The following is a 23,966-nucleotide window of genomic DNA, read 5'->3' as shown; positions in this document are numbered from 1 at the left end:
GTATTCCAAATGGCTCTTGAGTGAATGTCATCTAATATGTTGCTCCATCAGCTCCCTCTGCCTTCCCAACTCCCTCTGCCTTCCCAACTCCTTCTGCCTTCCCAACTCCCTCTGCCTTCCCAACTCCTTCTGCCTTCCCAACTCCCTCTGTCTTCTCAAACCTTGATTAAAGTAAATTATTTTCTATTTTACAGGCACGTGCCTCCCTCTGAACTCACCTCTCCAGATCCTCAGGCTTTCCACAACATATTTGCAGTATGGAGAATCACAGAATTGTTTTGGCTGGAGGAGACCTTTAAGATCACCAAGTCCAAGATCACCAACCCTTAACCCAGCACTGCCAGGTCATCTCCTGCAGCCTGCATGGTGTGGATGGCATGGACCCAGGTGAGGTCCATGGCTATGGCTGGGGGTGTGCTGGGGTGCTGGGGGGCAGCTCCATGTCCCCAGGGCTCTGCACACTGTTCCCCTTGCATCCAGGGACCCACTCATGCTCCACCAGCAGCTCCAGCACAGGAGCTCTGGCCAAGGGCTGGTCACAGCTCACCCACAGGACACCCTCAAGGGCCTTGGGGAACAGGAGTGTCCCACATGGGTGAGCATCACTGGCTCCACCATCATGCATGTCCCTGTGTGGGCACCACTGTCTGGTAGTGCCCTGCTCCCCAAGACATCCCAGTTCCCTGCTTATCAGTGCCACTCAGAGGTCTCATGTCACCCCCAAAACCTCCCATGAAACCCCACAGTGCCCTGAGCTATGGCCACTGGTCCCAGCAGTGCTGGCCACTTCCTGCCCCCCCCTCCACTGGCAGCTGCCACCCTTCACAGCCAGGGCCCAAGCTCACTGCAGCCCCCTGAGAGGACACTTCAGTGTCTGGCAGCCTTGGTGAGGGTCCTGAGGGAATGGAAAACCCATCCCATGCCCTCTGGGTACTGTCTGGGGGCAAGGATGACCTGGGAGGGATGCAGTGATCTGAGCACTGGGTGTGGGCTGGAGCTGCTCAGGCACTGTGGAACAAGTCCAGCAAGGTCCCAGCTGTTTGGGAGCTGGAGTGCAAGAGGCACAGATCAAGGGACAAGAGGGAGAACAAGAGCTCTCCAGCTCTGCCTGCCTGCACCAGTCTTGCACCCAAGATGCAGCAGTCACAGACAAGTACTGGGGGGGCAGAAATCATCATCTTTTATGGGCCTCGAAGCACCCAAGGCAGAGCAGCAGCTGGCAGCATGATGTCCTTGGGCAGCTGAATGTCTGGGGCACTGTCCAGCACCCATGCCTCATGTGAGGACCCATGCTGCACCTTCTGGATGCTGTGCAGGCTCAGGGCCATCTCAGGGGACCTGCTCAGCATTGGGAGTGGGGTTGTGCTGCTCTTGCTGGCCTACCATATGGGTACAGCAGAGAGCCCTGTGCAGAGCCCTGAGCGTCCTCCTGAAGAAGGAGGGTTATTGCCATCAATCTGGGATGTGGCACAGGTACCTGCAGAGCAAGGAGAATTGTAGGCAAGGGGCTGGGTGGGCAAGAGAGAATTGATTGCAATAAACAGGCAGCAGCCACTCCTAAGGGAAGAGCATGGACCTGTCATGGTGGAAAAGCTCACAGCAGATATTCTGTCTGGATATCAGGTGTCAGTTGTATGTGAGGTTTATTACTGATGGTGCAGGTCCAGAGGAGGGCCATGAAAATGATCAGGGGTTTGGAGCACCTCTGCTATGAGGACAGGCTGAGGGATCCGAGGATGTTCAGCCTGGAGAAGGCTCCAGGGAGACCTAATAACAACCTTCCAGTACCCCAAGGGGGCCTACAAGAAGGATGGAGAGAGACTGTTTCCAAAGGCTGGCAGTGATAGGATGAGGGGCAATGGCTTCAAACTAGAGAAGAGCAGATTTAGATTGGATGTTAGGAAAAAGTTCTGCACCATCAGGGAGCTGGAACACTGCAACAGGTTGCCCAGGGAGGTGGTTGAGGTCCCATCCCTGGAGATGTTCAAGGCGAGGCTCGACAAGACTCTGGGCAACCTGATCTAGTTGAGGATGACTGCAGAAGGGGTTGGACTTTTGGAGGTCACTTTCAACCCAGACCATTATATGATTCTATGATTCTACTGCTCTGTGCAGCTACTTTAACCACCATGAACAGTACTATTACACCAAGACATGGATGTTCTGCTGAGGAGATTCACACTCAAAGTGTACATAACCACAGCTGAGACTGATAGAGTATCTTGGAAATTGTATTTCTCTTGTGATCTGGGATACTTCAAACTCAACTGGCACTTGGACAACTAAATTGTGAAGTCCAGAAATTTATTAATGCCACTCAAAGAATCACCAAGTTCTTGACCATCAGAACTGAATTAATGCAAACAGCTGTAAAACAACATCACCTATCCTTGGGTTATCTGCCAGCATGAGATGGACTTGAATATGATCCCCATTTTTTGGGTTGTGACTACCTCTCCCTGCAGTCACAGGTTAAGGGTGAAACTAAAGCCTGCTTATGTTCAACACCAAAAACTTCTCAGCATGTCCTATCCAGCTCATCACTTGAAACTCCCCCTGCACACTTCAACTGCTGGATATTTATTTTCACAAACAAGGATATCAAGAAGCCAGTTTTGGTAAAAACCATCTGCTTTGCACTTGCTTTCTGCTTTATGAGTTGTTTCTTCAAAAAATTACAGGTAGTTCATAAATGTTCAGTGGATTCTATCCCACCAGCACCAGGATGCCTTCCTTGTGTCTGCTTACAAAGGATGCTCTTCTTCATCCGACTCCTGCAAGCCATACTTGGAAAAGTTTGCCACCTGTGTGATGAGAAAGGCAAACATCACTCCTTGGAAAACAGATCTCAGGAATCCATTTCTGAGAGCCTGAACAAAGAGCTGGCACAACCGTCCACCTTACACAGCATCTGTGACACCTGCTACCCATTCAGCTTTTGTATAGAGCAAGAACAGCTGCTGCACGCAGGGCTTCAGCCAGAGCAGTTTGGATCAGTTTGGTGAGGACAGCTTCCACTGCAGATGAGGGACTTGAGCCAGTTTACAGGAATTTAGCAAAACTTTGAATTCTGAGTTCTCAGGAGATTCAGACAACTTCTATTCTTGTAAGTCACTTTACAGCTAGAGCTAAAACGTTACCTTAAACACCCAGGATCCAGTCTCTGGGCGGTATTCCACAAACTGAGCGCCCTGCTGCCGACACAAAGCCTCCAGTCTGCCTGCATAGTTCATCTTCTCCAGCTGCTCAGGGCTTTTGATCAGACAGCGAGATGTTTTATCTGTAGGCCAGACTCCATCTAAGGTGACTTCTGCTCGCCTGTTAAAGACAGACAGCAGCGTAAGAGATGACAAGGTCTTGAGGCAAAGCTATCACCGTCACACAGAGGAGCTGAAAAGTGAACACAGGGGCTCAAAGCAGCTGCCAAACCCAAGCTGAGAAACCTGCAACTCTAGAACACACAGCCCTGATGTTTCTTGGTAGCTGCCTGCAGACAAAGGAGATTGCCAGAAAACATCCTTCCTAGCCACTCTCTCACAGAATCACAGAACTAACCAGGCTGGAAAAGCCCTTTGAGATCATCCAGTCCAACCTATCACCCAACACCATCTAATCAGCTAAACCATGGCACTGAGTGCCTCATCCAGTCTTTTTGCAAACACTTCCAGGGATGGTGACTCCACCACCTCCCTGGGCAGCATATTACTCTTCTTCACAGAAAGAATGTGCTGCTGTGTCAGTGTGAGCTGAAATTCCCCCCCCCACCAACACTAACCAGGCTAGCCCATTCTGGAAGCAAATGAAAGCTGTATTTACAAAGCAGAATCTACAATCTACAATGAAATGCAATGAATATGTACAGATATACAAAATTCACAACATTTACAAATATATACAATCAACAGAAAAGCACAACCAATCTCCCTTTGCTTCCCCCCAAGGGGACCCTTCCCAAAGGGGCCTCTCTCCCAGGAGCTTCCCCCCCAGACCCCCCTTGGACAGAAAGCAGAGTTAGTTAAGCAGAAAGTTGTTAACTTAGCTGCCAAGGTCAGTGTGTGTTATCTTCAGCCAGAAGAGAAGAAGAAACAGCAGCCAGACAGCCCAGCAACTGCCCCCACTGCAGAATGTGCAGAGTGCCTACTTTGTTTTGGGTAATAGTTCTTAAACATTTCTATCTATCCAATGGAAGTGTTTAGAACAATCAGTGTTTTGCTTTCGTATACCCAATAGTGACTTATTTACACTCTTTCACTTTCTCTGTTTTGAACTTTGCAAGGTAAAAAATTAAAAAGACAGTTTCAAACCATCACAGCTGCCCAGGGAGGTGGTACAGTCACAGTCCCTGGAGGTGTTAATAAAAAGATTGGATGTGGCACTTGGAGCCATGGTTTACTTGTCAGGAGGTGTTAGGTATTAGGTAATAGGTTGGACTTGATGATCTCTGAGGTCTTTTCCAACCTGGCTTATTCTGTGATTCCAATGGCCAACCACTCTTTCTGTGAAGAATTTCTTCCTAACATCCAGCCTAAACCTCCCCTGGTGCCCACAGAGTCCCCACAGAGGCCACAGTCGAACATTACCTGTTTAACCCTTCCCCAACAGGTGGCTTTCTCCCATCATCAGGGTAGACAATCACTTCGTTCCTGCGGATATGCACGATGTCATCCAGATCCAAGTTAGTCAGATTGACTTCTCCTTCGAAGTAAATTGATCCATAACCTGCAAAACAACCCAAAATGTCCCAATTTGTCCATGAAAAAATTGCAGGCCTAAGAAACTCTGTTCCAGCCATACTCCTCCTTTCCCCACCTTACCCTCAGCATGTCTCCAGAACAAAGCAGTAAGTGACTTCTCCTTCCCAGGGTGCAAAAAGTGAGGATGTGCTATCAGCTTTGTTACAGGCAATTCTCTGGCACAGAAAGCTTTTTGCTACCAAAACTTTTTTGTTCTCCCTTGGCTACTCACACTGCCAACACCAATACTAAGTGTACTCTCAGCTTTAGAGCATTGGAGAGAGACTGTTTCCAAAGGCTGGCAGTGATAGGATGAGGGGCAATGGCTTCAAACTAGAGAAGAGCAGATTTAGATTGGATGTTAGGAATGAGTTCTGCACCATCAGGGTGCTGGAACACTGCGACAGGTTGGACAGGGAGGTGGTTGAGGCCCTATCCCTGGAGATATTCAAGGTGAGGCTCAACAGGGTTCTGGACAACCTGATCTAGTTGAGGATGTCCTTGCTGACTGCAGAGAGGGTTGGTCTAGATGAGCTCTGGAAGTCCCTTCCAACCCAAACCATTCTAGGATTCCATGATATTTAAAAAAAGTGTTTTAAAAGCTAGTATACACCATGTGACTGTTGTGGTGGTGTTAGGTTTTTTCCAATGAAAGCAGGGAGAAATACAGTTTGGGCTGAAGGCTCTTCACTAGAGCTTCCTCAGCTCCAGTGCAGCCAGCAACTAAGATGGAAGCAACCACAATCAGGTTTGCACCAATGGATTTGGTGCAAGTTTGGATTTCACAGTAACAGTAACAAAGTAACAGTAACAAAGCTGCAGGTGCTTTTGTTTTCCTATTCAAGCTTCTCAAGTATCCCATAACAGAGGTTGGTTGTGCCACCCATTAGAAACATGCCAGGCCTCTGATGCCAGGGCACTGTTTATAAGGCTGAGGGCATGGAACTCAAGAGCTAGGTTCCAAGGCTTTGAAATCACTGCCTCAGCTTGCAGCAACTGACAAAGCTGTTGGTGCTGACCTCTACGGCCTATGGTGAAGTTGGTCACAACACATTCATTGCTGTCATTGGTCAGTCCAGCAAGGTCTTCCAAGGAGGGGATGGTGTAATAGCCATTTCTTGTTAGAATAATCCCTGTAACAGAAAATTCAGTGAGACCTGGGTTGGACAGCAAGTTCCCAACTTAAAGCACTTCAACAAAAGTTTTATCCCATCTCTTTTGCAAGCCTGGACAACTGAAGGTCCCAAATGAAACAAGAATTGATGCAACAAACCCAGAGAAATGAAAATGCCCTAATTCCATAGCCTTCACAGCAGATTTAGGGCAACTGCTAGGCCAGGTTCCTCCAGCCCAGCACCTGTCATCAGAGGCCAGAAGCAGGTGTATGGGTGAAAAGAGAAATGCAAACACAGCCAGCCACACTTGACACAAAAACTCAGGCTGCTTTATCAGGCACCTGCTGAGCATGATGCAGCATCTTTTCTATTTAACAGCCTTCAACACTTTTTCCTCTGTTAATTTAGTTTTTTGCATCTACAACTTCTTGCCACTGGGGCTTCTGAAGATGGTTATTTTGAACATGTCACATGCTAGTTTCATTAGATGTCACATATTACCTGTAAGGATCTTTTCATCTTCTCCAGCTCATCCTTGAGTTGAAAAAACTCTTACTGTACATTGCCCACCTCTTCAACAGCTACAAAGTCATCGTTAAAGGAAAGGTACTCAAGACCTCTCCCCTTCTCCTTTCAGTTTCACTAAACCCTCAGACTGGAATTGAGAGAACTGAAAACACAAAACTATGGGTCTAGAGAGACACAGCCATGTTCTGCAGTCCACTCCTTTCCTGGCAAACTCTATGATGCAGTTAGCATGCTGGTAACTACCAAGCATCAGATTTCTAACTCAAAGATCTTGCTCCTGAACAACAGTCAACTCTCTCTGCTACTGCAGAGCAATGACAGCCTGGGTCCTCTTTCTCCCCCTCATGCATCTCAGCACATCAATCTACTAGAAAATTGAGGGATGAAATGTAATCACAAATTGACTCAGCAGAAAAATATGTTGCACTTAGCTAGGAGTCTGAAAAGCAGCATTTGTATTCTGAAGAAAAGGGAGGGAAAGTAAAAGGGAAAAGCCTGGGGGTCTAAACCAGCAAATCAGAACTTTAATGAAGCATGCACAAAATGCTGTCAGGAACTAGACAGCCACTGTCCCCTCACAGTCTAACCTGCAGGATGGTGATGATGCATGGGCTCAGGCTGCTCTTTGCACTCCTCCTGAAGGGGATCATCAGGAAATGAGGCCTCTTCACTGCAGCCTTCCAGCCCTGTATTCAGAGACACAAGGGTATCCTGCACCGTGCTCTGGTGTTGCTGCACTGTGCTCTCTGGGGTCTGTGGGGTGGGCTTGACAATGGGGTTAGTGTAAAGATGAATCACTTCATGATGATCTTCTTCCTCTTCCTCCTGCTGCTCATGTCTGTGGTTTTCAGGAAGAGAATGAAGAAAATTGAATGGCTTAGTTCTAAGGGGCTCATGTCAACATTCAAATTCTGCTTTTCATAGACAAAACAAACAGGACCGTCACACAAACTGCAGTCAGCAGACTGAGGGGAACTGTTGTGCCCCTTCACTCTGCCTTTGTTAGGCCTCTTCTGCCATTCTGCATCAAATCTGAGGCTCCCACCACAAGAAAGCAAAGTGGGATAAGACCAGGAGAGGGGTACCACAATGGTTGAGGGATTACAGACTGTTTTATGAGGAGAACTTGAGAGATGGGTGTTGCTCACTCTGGAGAAAAGGCTTGCAGTGAGGTGTAATAGTAGCCTTCCAACACCCAAGACAAAATCCTGGCTCTCCACAGATATGCATGGCAGAAGGATGAGAAATAACAGCCAAATCAAAACAGGGAAATAGATGAGGACAGTCAAACACTGGAACAGGGATCCAGAGAGGCTGCAGAATCTCTCTCCATGGAGTTCTGAGAGACCCAGCTGGAGATAGTCTCCAACAACCAAGTCTGAATGCAGCGTTGAGACTGCTTGAGGAACAGAGACCTCTCAAGGACTTGCAGGAACATGATCAAATCAAACCTGAGAACATTTTTGCCACAGGCACTCCAAAACACCACCTTCAGAGAGCTGCCTGCTGTACCTGGTTGCAGGTAGCACAGCTAACAAATGTGTCTTCCCCATTATCAAGGGCCCAGGTCTGGACTAAGAGGTCCTAACATTCTCCACTCCCATAATACATTCTTACTCCTAGAAGCTTTACATAACATCAGAATGCTGAGCTGGTCAGAAGGTTTTCTCTGATTACCAGGAAAAAAAAAAAAAGAAGTTCATCTGAAATACAGCAGCAGATTTTTAGAGGAAGTGGTTTCTCAGGCTTTTGCAGGGAAGAGAAGGCCTTAGAGATTCCACATGTAGAAACACGTTAACACAAAACATATGGATCAGTGGAGCTTCCTTTCAGTCCCCATGTTACTGAGGACTGAGCAGAAGGAGAGGTTCTTCTCACCTCAGGGTCAGGTCTATCACCTAGTTTCTTTCTACAGGGAATGAAGAGAAACATATCCAGAAAATAAATTGTTCCTCTTTGAACTCCTCATTTAGGATGGAGTGACTCAGTAGCTGACCACACAGGATCTCACACTAGGTCAAGCCACTTCCAATGAACATCTAAGATGACACCTCTGAAAACAACTAGTTATTCTATGAAAGGCAATTCAGAGGCAGGCACAACTAATCTGCATTCCTCCTAACTATAAGCTCCTGGATGATGATCACCATACCCATCTCCCTTCTCTGGACACTCCAAAGGAGAAGCCACATCTTCATTCTCATGGTTCACAGGTGAGAACAGGCTGATGTTCTTGAGATTCTTCAAAACCAGCCTTTTGATGCTCTTCCTAAACAAAGCACCAAAGAGAAATTGGGATGGATATATTCACTGCATAAATATGCATTGCATGTTTAATCCACGTGCTTCAGGAACCAGGAATCAGCTGTAGAACACCTGCTCCCACACTCAGGACATAGGAAGTCTTCTGAAAGCAACCTCTGAGATGCTCTTTTTGGAATTCCATTCAAGGCTTTTGGAATTTCCATTCAATGATTAAGCATGAAAAGTCACTGAAAGCTTCAAAACTCAAGTTCAGCAAAACACAATATGGGCTGTTTTACAAACCAGTGCTTTGCCAGCCAGAAGCACAGAATATCTGGTCTACACCTGCAGGTTCTTCTTTACTACAGGGTCACTTCAGGAGCAAATCAAAGGCCAGGCCAGGGTTCACTGCCTGCAATCTGAAGACCACTCCAAATCTATGCCATTACAACCTAAGTGAGCCTTCATTCTGAGTTTTTGTTCCTGTCATGTTTTTCCATAAAACACCAAGTAATTCTCTGCTCTCAGCCTGGACAACAGATGGTTCATGCTAGATTAAAGACAAATCAAGATCACAAAAGTTACAGGATCTTTTTTAAAAAACTATGCTTAGAAGTACTTGCAGTGACTGATGCATCTTCCTCCAGAAGTGGTTTCTTATTGTTTTTAACTAAACCCCAAAGCTTCCCGACCCCCTTTTCAATGTGATTGCCACTGGTGCTCCTTGAAGACTGAAACCAAAAGCTTCAGCAGGCAGATGCACAGCACCATTATTCATTTCTCACAAAAAGATCAGTGCATCTGAACTAGAACCAGCACCAGGCTGTGAAAATGTCAGAAATCTGCCCTCATCCTGAGTCATTAGCAAACCCCATGGCAGTTCTACTTCAGAAGCAGGAAGTGTCACACTGTACAAGCTTTCCCTGGAATATTCCTAACTGACTTCATAGAAGCTTAGCTGCTCCAGTCAAGGGGTGACCTCATTTTACAGCTTACTTGGCCTTAGCAGTTCAAGCTAATGTTTCCATTCACATTTTACACAAAACCTGTTTATCACCACTCATATTTGAACCAGGTCACGAAACAGTCCTGGAATTCAGGACACTCTACAGAAGTTTACTTAATCTGATCAGGTTCTTGTAATACCTCCTCCCTCCAACATCTACAAAAGCAAAACTAACCTTGGCATGAATGTACCACTGTCTAGGGCTGGCTCATCATCTTCTTCCAGACCACCACACAAAGATTTAGCAGAGCCAGCTGACTGCAAAACATTTGGCCGCACTCTGGGCTCTGGACGTGGACTCAGCTTGTAGGGGGGGGGTGTCTTTAAGGCCTTCTGAGCTGCAGGGTTAGTTGCTGCCAGCCTCTGAAACAAAAAAGATGTGGAATTGGAGCTTTTACATCACTTCCTGTAAGGGTTTGTGGGTGATGAGATGCCTGCTTTGTTAAGCTGGCCAATTCAGGACCTTTTAAATGCAAAGCAGAATAAAGAGTAAAGAGGGGAGCAATAAACCAAAATGGAGACACAGAGCTGGTTGACAACAGGCAACGGAAACAATGCCAAAGAGCAAAAGTCTCCAGTCACTAGGAATCTACAGAGGTAAGTCTGGAGAGGGACAGCCCAAACCTCCTGTCCAGGCTGAGTGAGCCTGGGGACAGCTGCTGGAGTCAGACCAGGGTGCTGTGCACCCTGGACCAGCAGTGCCAGCAGCCAGAGCAAGGGAAAGCCTCAGTGCTCTGCTCCAGCCTCCAGGCTGCGACTGGCGTGTCCCAGCTGTAGCTACCAGGGTGACTACAGCAAGTGAAGGTCTCAGAACCCTCCACTGGAGCAGGACCACAACTCACTGGCCTTTGTGCCTAGGTGACAGCTGCTTAGCAGTGGGGGACAGGCAGAGCACCTGCATTGTCTGCAGACCTCATGCAGCAGGGATGCTCATGTAATTTGCTGGCAAGCTTCAAGCTGGACTAGGCTGCAGGTAGGAGGCTCTGCATCCTGGCAGGGATCTGGGAGAGGCAGAGGACTCATGCTGATATCGTTGGATCCACGAGCACATGGTGCCCAGGCAATGAGTGTGTGAGTGCCTGCTGCTTTTTGCAGCAAGGATCAAGCTGGAGCAGCCTGCTCTGTGGAGGCCTCACCATCTGGGCAGGACTATCGGATGGACAAAGGGGCCACGCTAATGCTCAAGGGAGCCACAGGTGTGTGAGAGTCTGGAGAGTGACTGTGTGTGCTTTCACTGGGGAACTTCAACCCCTATCAGCCGCACAGGAGGAAGAGAATGTGGCTGTGTAGGCCAGAATCTAACAGTCCTAGCAGTGCTCCCCATGGTGCTGCTGGAGGTCCAGCCTTGGCTGTGGCTGCACAGCTGGCTGCATCAGCACACCCTCAGTTTGGGGTACAAGCTCACCTTCACCACTGATAGCTCCTGCATATGGGAACGCAACAGCTATCTCCATCATCCTGGGAAGCAGACTCCCTGGGTCTGTGGCACACTGTGCTGGGCTGCAGAGGCTGGACAGGAGTAATCTCTAGCTCCTAGAATTTGTCCAAGATGCAGCAGCCACTTAGAACCTGCCTTAGCTCTTGAAAAGTCTGAAAAGTGTTTGTTCTGTTGTCTTTTACAACAAACCAACAGGCTGTGGTTTGCCAGAGATTGACATAAGAGATGTCATAAGCAAAGCTCAAGTCAAGCACCGAAAATATTCCAAGCATAGATATTTACCCATCCTTATTCCCAACCAGCAGCAGTAAGCTGAGCAAGAACTCCAAAGCCAATGCCCAGATGCAGACAAAAGCAGTAAATAAAGTCACAGCAGAAGCAATTTGTGTCCTGGAGAGCATAAAAACCCACTGCACTGCTAGGAGCATAGAGATGGCAACTGACTTTTCTGCTCACTGCACACTTCAGTGAAGACTGTGAGCACAAAATTAAAGTCATTTCAAATCTTCCCCAGAAAGTGAGTGTCCTTTTTCCATGTACTAACCTCTTCTTGCTTCTTTGGGTCTGGCAGGGGGTTTCGGAAGAGTGGCGAATCTCCAAAGGGTGAGTAAATCAAGCTGAAGAGATACTGCTGAAGGAGGGCTTGTTGGGCAGCTGAGGCATTTGGGTCTGACAGTGATAGAGACAGAACATCATTCTTTAACATCTCAAAAGTTTTACTGATGCAACCAAGGTAGGTAGAAAAGACATCCTTCCCATCAGAGGATCTCCTCAGAGCAATCCAAATCTCTAGACAAACTTCAACATTCCTTTCTTCTGCTCTTCACTCCCCATTTCTGCAGCAGTCTGAAGGAGGAAATCAGATTCTATTCCTTCATTAGAATTTGCAACCACGTTCAGTAAGTTTTTATTGGTGAAAAGCTGAGGTCATGTGTACATCAGCAGAATGAGCCTGGCCTGCCAAAACCTTTAACTAATACATTTGAGTTATGAAACATCCCTTGCTAATTAACTCCCTCTGCTTATCCTGCCTGGAAATACTGAAGGAGCTAACACATTTCCCTTATGGTTTTTTTTTTTTGTGCAAGCACAAAATGCCAACAACTCTTTCTGCCCCAAACTAATGCAAGCAATTTTGAAGGAAAAGCCTTAAAATAGCTGCAACTATAAGCAACTCTGGATTATTTCAATATGTTTCTATATATCTTTTTACTTAGCACAACAAAATGTTACCAACATGGCATCTGCTGCTGCCAAGAACAGAAGTGGCCTCCAGTAGAGGCTGAGACAGTTTTTTTACTCCTAAGCATTTGGGTGGGATTTGCTCCTATGTTTAGCCACACCTGAAACAAAGGAGGAGGCAGCAACTTGAGGTAATGCACACTTATCTAGAGCAGGCTGAGGAGCTCCAAAGCCCAGAGCAGCTGCTGCTGTGTTGAATCCTGGTGCTCCAAAGGTTCCTGTTCCTTGTGTTACCCCAAGCGTAGACTGGGTGTTCCCAAACAAAGGCTTCTGTCCTGCCCCAGGAGCTGCTGCAGGAGAGATGATTGGCAGTTACTACAACTCCATGACAAACTTACAACCCAATTTATCCCACAACAAAAGATCCATGAATGCTGCAGACACTTGAGGTTCACAGGATCAGATGAGAGGCTTCCAACACACAGGACACCACTGGTTTTCTGAGGCATCAGCCAGCACTGTAAGCAATGCTGCCTACGATTTCTGAAAGGTTACTCAGCACTCTCTTGGGTTCTGATTTGAAACTGACAATCAGGGCTTCAAGCTAAAATATCTACAGCTTTTACTGCAATAGAGCTAGCAAGTGATACCCAGGCTCTGAGGTCTCTGCCTAGGCTGATGGGAAAGAATCTACCAAACTGTTTACCTGTTCCAAACCCTGTTCCAAGGCTTATTTCCAAACCAACTATTTCCAGCAGCACTGACACCAAAACCTGTGTTAGTGTGAGCTGAAATTTCTCCCCCACACCTACAGAGCAGATCCAGCAGCTCATTAATGTAACACTGAGATGAAATTTAAAAAATATATTTCAATAAATCAGCATCACTGGCTTCACTCAGGTTCACACAAGCACACAGTTCAAAGACCTATCTCTGGCTGTAGCTAAGTACAATCCAAGTCTAGCATCAGACAGATTAGTTCTGAAACTGAAGACCACAAAACCATCCTATGGTTGGTTAGAATGCAAAGACAGAGTTCAGCTAGAGAGCTCCAGTCACAGACCAACATCAGCAGCATATCAGAATCAAACTCCATGTTGCCTATCACCTGTACCACTGCAAAAGGACAGGCAACATGCACAGCAGTCAGCATTGCTCTCCACCACACAGCACCAACACACTGAGGTGTCAGTGAAGAACTTCAGAGAGAACAGGAGAACAAGGGACTTGGAAGCAACATTCACAAATCCTGTGGTAACTGTTTGCCCAGGGCTGGTCACCATGAGGAAGCTGTCCTTTGCTGAGGTGCTGCCCTGGTAGTCTGAGAGCATGACAGTTTCTCCTCTTTGTCTGTTCTGGCAGGCTGCTGTGACAGATTAACTGTATTTTGGACTTGATTGCTGATATTAAAATATATTTTTTTCCTAAAGACAGATGTCAGGATCTACAACCACTTCTGCTCACTCGCTGCAATACAGTTTTGCTGCTCTCAGAGTTAACAAAACACCAAACTAGATTTCTAGTTTGCCATGAATCTAGAATTGCCATGAAAGATGACTCTCATTCACTTGAACTATCACTGCACATTCCTTCTGCTCAGTCACACACATTCCACAATACTTCTCCAACATTACTGTCAGAGGCCAACATTAACACGAGACCCAGTTCTTCAGGAATTTGAAAGAGCAGCTACCAGCTAAACTGAAACTCTTTAATTTGACTCTTATTTCAGTGCAAGATCTCCTTATCCCTGCTATCCAACCACGGATATCACTGGCTTTGCTCTATGTCCTTCATCACTCCTTTGCAGCCACAGCACATTTACAACCTCTTAACAAATCTCTGTGTTCTCCCAATTCTTTGGTTTCAGCAGTTTTCAATTACAGCTTCCACCTTCTCTCAAGTGCTCATTATAAGTGGTACTTCACTGCCTACCTTTCCAGTCAGGGACTACCAGCAAGAGAACAGCAGCCAAGAGGTTTTCCTACTGCAATGTGCATCTAAAGCATGGCTCACCTGAGAATCATCATCACTTAGCACATGATATTCAGCAGCCAGAGGTGTGGTATACACATAACAGTTTGTGTGATTAAGTCCCACTTTTTGCCTATGTACCAATATTGGAAGTGTTTGTATTGGTTCCTAAAGTCAGGAACGATTTGTTACCAAAGACCTTGCTGCCAGTGGTTGTACCAAATGAGGGAGCACTCGTCGTGGTGGTTCCAAATCCAGCAGGCTTGTTCTCAAACAGGGTCTGAAAAGGAGAAAACATGAATCTGGAAAACTGATAGACTGATATTAAAAGAATTCACAACCCTGGACTTCAGCAAGGCCAGCTTTGGCCTTTTCAAGCAATTGCCAGGGGAAATCCCATGGGACAGGAAACTAGAAGGTAAAAGGGCCCAAGATAGTTGGTTAACGTTCAGGGACCACTTCTTCTAAGTCAAGATCAGAGCATCCCAACAGGTAGGAAATCAAGAAAGGGACCCAGAAAACCCACATGGTTAAAGAGGGAACTGCTGGGCAAACTCAAGTGGAAGAAGAAAGTCTACAGGTCATGAAAGGAGGGGCTGGCCACATGGGAGGAATATGACTGTTGTCAGAGGCAACTAGGAAAGCTGAGGCCTCCTTGGAATTCAACCTTGCAAGAGGCATTAATGACAGCAGAAAGGGCTTCTTCAAATGCATCGCAGGCAACACTAACACTAGAAGCAATGCAGGCCCACTGCTGAATGAGGTGGATGCCCTGGTGACAGAGGATAAACAGAAAGCAGAGCTCTATGACAACCAAAATGACTGAGTATCAAGAATTAAATCTTTTTTTGGTTAAGTCACCACCACAACTCAGGCTAGGAGATCCCTAGCAATACACCAGCAGTGGGAGATGTTCTATCTCTCTTGTTCTGTTTTACCACTCAGGACAGTACTTCTGTGCCCTTCAGGTTACATGAACCCACACCATTTTTGCATCTTAGGCATCTTAACTCTTAAGATAAGGCCACTTTCATGGAGATCAGACTCCAGTTACAGGACTTGCAGCTGCTTTACTACTGAGGTACAGACATACCGAACTGCCAGCACCAAAGCTCTGTCCTAAAAGACGAGTTCCAGTTCCAAATCCAGTACCAGCACTTGTATTGGTAGGTGCTCCAAAAGGGCCTCCAGGCTGTGCAGGCTGGCTGACCCCAAAGAGACCCTACGAACAAGAGCTAGGTTAAGACAAACCTGTAATACTTTCCCAAGTCTAGTGCTGATGGAAACAGCACTATCACATAAAACCCATTAAAAAATAGAGTTATAACCTCATCCCTTTTGCTGGGGGAAGGTGTGTGAAAAGCAATTCAGAAGCATTAGTCATGCTCCAAGAAATTAGTTTTTCAAAAAGAAACTAGGAATTAAAAAAAAAATTGTGCTCCAAGCTTAAAAGGATATTGGAATTTCTTCAACATTTGGCATGAGGGAGATGGAGAAGAAACATGCCACAGGGTTTTCTGGGAGAAGCCACAACACATTCAGAAAGAATTTAGTGTATTCGGAGCCAAAGCCCCCAGATATGCAACAAGTTATGCTTCAGTAGCATCTTTCTACCAAAAGCTCCAGAAGTGCTGCTCATTAGTCACCAGGAAGCACAGAACGGGTAATGAATTCCCACAGGATATTAATAATGGAATTGCATTGTTATCCATGGAAACAGGGTTGGGAATACCTAAATGGATAGAGAGCAGAGTGCTTGAAGAAGGGAACAGGGAAAGCTCTTTCTTAAAAGCTGTATTGCTCTCAAGTTATCATGAATGAAAAATTTGGATTGGCAGGACGTTGCCAGCTCAGAGGGCAGCATTCAAAGCTCTGAATCCTCATTCCATGAAGCCATACTGCAATTTGAGAAAGAGCTCAAACACTCTACTGCAGCCTCCTGGGTCTAGCTGCAGTAGATGTACCACAACTTACGCCTTGAAGGGTTCAAACAATTTATCTTACCGTTGTGTTTGTGTTTGCCTGCCCTAGAGGGGTGCTCCCTAAAGAAAAGGCAGTGCTCTGGGTTGTTCTGACTTGACTAAATGGTTTGTTTAACAGGTTTGTAGGTTGAGATTGCTGGCGGAAAAGAGCCCCTGTTACTCCTGATCCAAAGCCAGCTGCACCTACAAGGTAGAAATACAATGGATGAAACTCAAGCATTCAGCCCACACCGACCACATCGCCACACTCAGCACGTTCCAACAGGAGAAAAGATGCTTTGTTCAGTGGAACAGCAAAACATCCAGCCTCATCAATCCCACACAGCATTCACAGAATCTATCTGGTTGGAAAAGACCTCCAAGATCACCCATTCCAACCTTTGACCCAGCAATGAAGGGTCAGTCAACACTAAAACATGTCCATAAGCAGCAGGTCCACAGGTCACACTTTGCTTCACATGGAAGCAGTTTGGTTTAGACATTTCACCAGGTTCTCCTTGTCCTGAGATCAGTATGAGCATGACACCTAAGAATTCCCTCACAGACATGCCTGACACTAGCTTTCACATGGTTGGTTTGTTCTCCCTGTGTTTCCATGAACCACACCTTTGAGGGGAGCAGACAAATAGGATCTCCAATATGTGGACCTCTCTCAAGGAGAGGCATCTCAGCTCAACCCAGCCAGGCTGCAGACCAGCCTCAGTATTAAGCCCAGCACTGCTGGTCACTAAGGACAGACACAATTCCAACCCAACACTGCAGCCTTTCTGTTCTTATGGGCCACAGAATTTTAATCTTCTGGTTTTGGTCCTCATTCCACAAATACAAATACCTACTTACTTTCAGGCTTGCAGCAGAAGGCAATAAAAATAGAATTTGTGTTTGATCTCTATTTTAGACAAAGCTCAAAAAAGCATGCTAAGTGGTTAGCGCAATTGGCCTGCAACTACCCAACAAACACTTCAGTGAGTTAGTTATTTCATCCATGGATTTACTTTTTGACTAAAGATGCCAAAACAAACAGCTTGAAACCACAAGGCAGAAGATGTCCACATCCCAACCCTAATCTAGTGGGGAGAAGAGCTCCTGGCAAAGCCTCCAGGGAATTTATGGTCACTCATTAGCAGAAGAATGATTCACCATTAACCAGCTGATGCCATCACCCTGCTGATCATTAGCAACATCCCAGTGGTTTTTATTCAAATGGTTTTACTAGCCCATGTGAATGAACTGACTGCCCACATGCTGTCTTCCAGCAAAACTTGGGGATGAAGAGGAAGACTGCAGTCCCTGAAGAGTAAGTCAATAGAAATTTCTATGGCAAAGAACCAAATCAGTTAATGTTGATAATAAAATCAGTAAAATTCTGGGCTCCCACCAGTGTTTCCTCATCTTTTTTCATCACGGATTTTTAAATAGCTTAAAAGAGCACTTGCAGAGCCAGCCACAGCAATGGCAGGGTGCAGGCAGTACTTACTGGTTCCAAAAGATGGATTATTCTGTCCATATGGAAAACTTTGGCTAGTAGTAGAAGAAGAGCCAAAAAGTCCTGTAGTTGGTCTTGTAACAGAAGGCCCAAACGAGCTCACAACTGCTCCTGCTCTTCCAGGCCCTTTCCTGTGTGCCTGGTAGTCTTCTAAACGGAGTTCCTAGTAAAGGAGAATCCATTTCTTTTTACATGTTCTTTTTACACAGGATGAGGTCAGAACAGCATCATCACCATGCTTACACAGCATTCAAGCCAACTCCAGGATGAAGGGATCAAGAAAAGCTACACCACCTGTATTCTTAAAAAGAAGAGGACACCATAAACAGGGTCTAAGCTTGCATTTAAGTTTGGGTTTCAATTTTTACTTTCCACAGCTTTTTCAGATCTTTTGAGTAGAAGACCTGTTTGAAGTATCAGACGACTCAACCTGAACAGAAAGGCTTCAGTGTTAAATCCTTGGGAACACAAGTTTATATCAAACATCTGAGTTTTGTCAGACATTCTGCCATTTTCTCAGCAGTGCAGGACTGCTCCCAACAGGGTCCCTCACCCTTCTGGTTCATGGTGAGATGGAATTTCAGCTCTTCAGCAACAGTCCTGTTAAGCATTTAAAACCAAACACAATCCATATGGCGATGCAAGAAATGTTTACTTGCTGATGCCACTCTCCTGTGAAGGTTGCAGATATTGAAAGTTGTACTTGTATTAATGAGCATAGAAGACACTTACTACAGTCCAAAAAAGCTCTACTCAACAGCCAAACAAGAGAAGCACATTTGAGTACACACTGACTGACCTCAAGAGATTTCCTCTCATATTCTTTCATAGCTGTAATACATTGGTGCCTGGTAGTGATCCTAGCACTAACTCCAGCTATTGCCACAGTGTCTGCATTGGTTGGTGGCTGCAAGAGAAGAGGTTAAGATATCAAGCTTAAAATCCAGAGAGCATTCCATTAGTACAGCTAGTATGCTCCCAGCAGATGCTCTTAAAGGCTAAGTCTAGCGTGGCACCTGACAGTGTATTCCTGTCCTCTGCACATCTGTGGCCTCCCCAGGGCTGAGGCACCTTCAGCAGCCATCAGTAGTGCAATTTAGCCTCACAATGCTCAAAACAAGGCAGTGTAATTAATTTTTCAGTTTCACTTTAAAAGGATTTTACCTAAATTTGTGATACAAATCCTCTAGTTATGCATGGATTCCATTCTCCCCCATGTTTTCATTTGTACTATGAAAATACTTCATCAACAGCACTCAGACTGCCCCAGCTATCATCACAGCCCTGCCTACAACCCAAAACAACAAAGCCTCTGTCTGCTGAATCAGCTGCATCTAGAAAGGAAAAGGGCTTGTCCATGAGATATACACGGACAAGTATCTGGGAGAAAGAACACCTCTCTCCAGCAGGTACCAGTGGCCCCATTTCCACGATGGTTTCTTTTCTGAGTCACCCTCCATTTTCAATGGCCACAGAGCTTTCAACACATTATCCAACCCTCTCTTCAAGGGAACTCATCCAGGAAACACAGGGAATCAGTCTCCACTTTTCAGGTTATATTTCCAAAGCCATGATGGCTTGTATGAGAACGGCCCTGGTGAGACAACATCTGGAATACTGAGTCCAGTTTTGGGCTCCCCAGTTCAAGAGAGACAGAGGCCTGATGGAGAGAGTCCAACAGAGAGCCATGAGAATGCTTAGGGGACTTGAGCAGCTCCCCTATGAAGAAAGACTGAGAGCCCTGGGGCTGTTTAGTCTGGAGAAGAGAAGGCTGAGAGGGGATCTGATCAATGTCTATAAATATCTGAGGGGTGGGTGTCAAGTGGAGGGGGCCAAGATCTTTTTAGTGGTGTGCAATAATAAGACAAGGAACAACAGATTCAAGCTTGAACATAGAAGATTTTACCTCAACATGAGGAGAAACTTCTTTACAATGAGGGTGACAGAACCCTGGAGCAGGCTGCCCAGAGAGGTTGTGAAGTCTCCTTCTCTGAACACATTCAAAACCCACCTGGATGCATTCCTGTGCAGACTACGCTGGGTGATCCTGCTTTGGCAGGGGGGTTGGACCTGATGATCTCTGGAGGCCCCTTCCAACCTCTAATGTACTGTGATACTGTGCATTTATTTTGACCCATTCCAAGACGTCTCTTGACTGTTAGCATTTGGTGTTGATCCCCCTGAGTTCTATACCATTTCCCACCTTCCTGTGCAGGCTCAATTTTAAGAGCTGCTTTACCTCTTCAGCCTTAACCCAGCTTTAAACCTAGCAAGTCTAAAGAGGGCCATTACTCCATGGTGTTTGAGAAGTCTGCAAAACTCAGAACAGAAAAAGTCGGTTTCTTTGTAGTTCATTATACATTCCATCTCCCCTGCAACAGTTCCAGTAAGGGGGATGTTTTCAGATTGTTTCAGAACACTGTGCCCTTGCAGATGAATCATAGAATCACAGAATCATAGAATGTTTTGGGTTGGAAGAGACCTCCAAAGGTCACATAATCCAATTCCCTCTGCAGTATGCAGGTGCATCCTCAACCAGATCAGGTTGCCCAGAGCCTTGCAGATGAACTACTCTTTTTTTTTTGTTCAGTTCAGTGATCCAGACAGTGATTTACACAAATAACTGCAAATGGTGATGCTTCCTGCAGTCAGCAGGCTCAAGTAAGAAACAGTTCCAGGACTTACATGAAACTTAATAGTTGTGCCAGTTGCAGCAGTAGGAAAACCAGTAGGACCAAAGAGAGAGCCAGTTATACTTCCAAAAGGACCAGAAGTTGTGTTAGTGCTGGTACTAGTTCCAAAGTCTTAAAAAAAAAACAAAACAAAAAAACCACACAAGAAGATCAGTGCTAAAACCAACCTGATTTTTAAAATTTGAACCCAAATATTTTATTACAAGTTATTTATTTTAAGTGATAATTGTCTTTATTTCATTTAGCAAATAGCTTGGAAATGGGAATAAGACTCTGAGGGGAAAAAAAAGTCATTTCTAGCAGCAGAGCTGGAAGCCAACAGTATGCTAATGCAATATTCTACTGTAGAGGACCACCCCTAACTTTCCACTTCGGGATGCAGGGGAACATCTACATCAGTGTTGGGGATATGTGAAGAGGCATGACTAGTAATTCCACAAAGCTCTTGAAGCTGCACCTCAATACCTTAAGCACTGAACAGTCAGTTCAGATGTATTACTTACTTTGGCCAGAAACTGAAGTTGTCCTAAAGCCAGTGCTGCCTCCAAATGAAGTTCCAAAGGGTTTGTTAAACATTTTCAGGACCTCTCAGGGATTTCCCCTCAACCTGGAAAGAATAATTCAGCTTTGATCTACATCTTATAGAATCACAGAATTGTCAGGGTTGGAAGGGACCTCAAGGATCAGCCAGTTCCAACTCCCTGCCATGGCCATGGACACCTCACGCTACATCAGGTTACTCAGAGCCACATCCAGCCTGGCTTTAAAAACTTCCAGGGATGGGGCTTCTACCACCTCCCTGGGCTACCTCTTCCAGTGTCTTGAAACTCCTTTTTCATCCTCCTCATTGTTGATGCAAATCATCTGTGCAGGGAGTGTACATGTAAGGGGGGAACATGTTGCAGGCAGCCCCCACAGCCAGTGGGGAAAGGGAATTGTGGCTGGGAATTTAGGATAAAAGGAAGCTGTGTCCTCCAGCAATTTGAGAAACCCCACAGGGATCTGCCCTGTAGACTTTCCATTAATCTGAATAAAGTTTTACAGGACTCCTGTGTCTCCTCTGTGAACACCAACCTCTAGTAATTGAAGTTTTCTGTACACCAAGCACAGTTGCAAAGCCTCACTTAATGTCATGTCAGGTGATGGCATAGCACGCTAAGCTTTCAGCATTTTGGCAGCTTTTAAACTCCAGTTAGGTTTTCCAGGAGGTTCAGCACTCAGGACAGCAATAAACTCCTGTCCAGCATTTTCCATTGGGTCACTAATTGTTCAAGTTAAACTCCAAACTCCACATCTTTATGATTTAAGGCAGAACTTGGTAAGACTCATTTAGGAGCTTACCAAGCAGGTATTCTCACATCCATGAGGATGAACCAGGATCCTTCCCCAACCTAAAGCCATACCATTCTTCTGAATTTATAATTTGATAATTTTCCCTTCATCAATTATCTCTGCCCATGCTTGACAGCTTCTCTAAGGCTCCCCAATTCCAGCTCCTGTTGCATTCTGCTCACCCAGTGGAAGCAGGCACCTTACAGTGCTCAGCACAGAAGTCACTAAACTGAGTGAAGTCACAGAATCTCAGAATTAACCAGGTTGGAAAAGACCTTTGAGATCATCCAGTCCAACCTATCACCCAACACCATCTAATCAACCAACCCATGGCACTGAGTGCCTCATCCAGTCTGATTTTAAACACTTCCAGGGATGGTGACTCCACCACCTCCCTGGGCAGCACATCCCAATGGCAAATCTCTCTTTCTGTGAAGAACTTCTTCCTCACATCCAGCCCAAACCTCCCCTGGCACAGCTTGAGACTGTGTCCTCTCCTTCTGTCACTGGTTGTCTAAGAGAAGAGCCCAACCCCCACCTGGCTACAACCTCCCTTCAGGCAGCTGTAGACAGCAATGAGGTCTCCCCTGAGCCTCCTCTTCTCCAGGGTAAACACCCCCAGCTCCCTCAGCCTCTCCTCATAGGGCTTGTCACTAAACCTACCTGCCCACCCATGAAATCCTAAGTATTTGTTTTCCCAATACCCCACACCACCCTGAGCAGCTGTAGCTACCCCACACACCTTGGTTCTTGTACAGCCTGCAGTGAAATGAACGCAGCCCTGCGGGCTCCGAGGACAGACCGCACTCACCTCCCGCGCCTGTGGCACCTCTGGGGTGAGGAAATGGGGAATTCCCCCCCCACCACCCTCGGCAGGAATTAACCCTTTGCTGGCAGAACCCGTGCGATGGCCGTGGTGAGGGAGTGGCAAAGCCGGAGGGCGGGAGGGGACCGGCGCCGAGGCGACGGCGGCCGCCAGGCGCCTGAAGTGCCACAGGGCGAGGAAGGTCGGAGGAAACGGCGGGAAAAGCGCCTGAGGCTGCGCCGTGCGGCAGGAGCGGCCAGGGCAGGCCGGAGCTGCGCCGGCCCCGGCCGTTGAGAGCGGTTTGGTTCTTTAGCCAAAGGATGGTGCGTCTCATAGAAGCATGGAATCATAGAATCAGTCAGGGTTGGAAGGGACCACAAGGAGCAGCCAGTTCCAACCCCCCTGCCATGGGCGGGGACACCTCACACTACAGCAGGCTGGCCACAGCCTCATCCAGCCTGGCTGCAAAAACCTCCAGGGACGGGACCTCAACCACCTCCCTGCACAACCCATTCCAGGCTCTCACCACTCTCATGGGGAAGAACTTCTTCCTCACATCCAGTCTGAATCTTCCCATTTCCAGCTTTATTCCAAATCTCAAGTCTCAAAATATCCAGTTTTGAGAAAAAAAAAAAAATTACCTCAGAAATGGGGCTCTCTCAGCACCCTTGGTTTGTCTTAATGCCTGCTGCCGGCGTCTCAAATCGAAATGCGCAGTTTTGTGTAAAAAAAAAAATTACCTCAGAAAATTTACCTTGCAGCATCCTCAGTTTGCCCTAGAGCACACGAGGGTACTCCAATTTCTTTATTAGAATATATTATATGGCTTTTCACTGCCATGTGGGTCACTCTTTCCAACTGTTTTAATTCTGCCAGTAAAGTTTTTTCAGGTAAATTCAGCCTAATCTTTGTATTCTGCCTGCTGAGGGAAAATAGGATCCTGGCACTCTGTAATGCTGTATATAGAGGTGCTGCTGGCTGGCCTTCAGAATTTAAACCACCATTTTAACTAGGGAAGGTGAAGATTTGGTGTTTTCCAGACAGCCTGAGTTACCAAAGCAGGATCACATAGGGCAGGCCACACAGGAATGCATCCAGATGGGTTTTGAAAGTCTCCACCACCCCTCTGGGCAGCCTGCTTTAGTGCTCTGCCACCCTCACAGTGAAGAAGTTTCTCCTCATGTTGAGGTAGAACTTATGTGTCAGCAAAGAGAGATCTGCTGCTGTCTGCACTAACTCAATGTTCTTTTCAAGTAGTGTCTTACAGTATTTGGAGGGTCATAGAAGTGCAAAATTCTGTACCCAAGAAGAAAAGGAGAAACATTTGGTCATAAATGAGGACAGGACTAAGTCATAGCAGCATATTTTGGTAGATTAAGACAATCGAGTTGAACTCTGATATGAATGTTGATTGTAGAAACATTGCTGTGCACAGGCAAAACTTGAGA

At 46.2% G+C, this 23,966-nt stretch overlaps 1 protein-coding gene across 1 annotated transcript; it reads right to left on the bottom strand.

The window, feature by feature from the left end:
- Nucleotides 1–2,744: 2,744 nt before the first annotated feature.
- NUP98 (nucleoporin 98 and 96 precursor) lies at nucleotides 2,745–21,229 on the bottom strand. Its single transcript, XM_054394584.1, is given in 18 exon segments — nucleotides 2,745–2,804; nucleotides 3,141–3,318; nucleotides 4,581–4,719; nucleotides 5,753–5,866; nucleotides 6,964–7,259; nucleotides 8,529–8,645; nucleotides 9,802–9,989; nucleotides 11,609–11,742; nucleotides 12,453–12,593; nucleotides 12,953–12,972; nucleotides 12,974–13,019; nucleotides 14,362–14,500; nucleotides 15,314–15,442; nucleotides 16,225–16,385; nucleotides 17,680–17,851; nucleotides 18,488–18,595; nucleotides 20,374–20,492; nucleotides 21,190–21,229. Coding segments are annotated over 18 exon segments (2,301 nt in total).
- Between the last annotated feature and the right edge of the window lie 2,737 nt (nucleotides 21,230–23,966).

Source organism: Indicator indicator, chromosome 30, assembly GCF_027791375.1.
Source record: "Indicator indicator isolate 239-I01 chromosome 30, UM_Iind_1.1, whole genome shotgun sequence".
Lineage (NCBI taxonomy): Eukaryota > Metazoa > Chordata > Aves > Piciformes > Indicatoridae > Indicator > Indicator indicator.
This window is presented reverse-complemented; position numbering and strand designations above follow the sequence as displayed.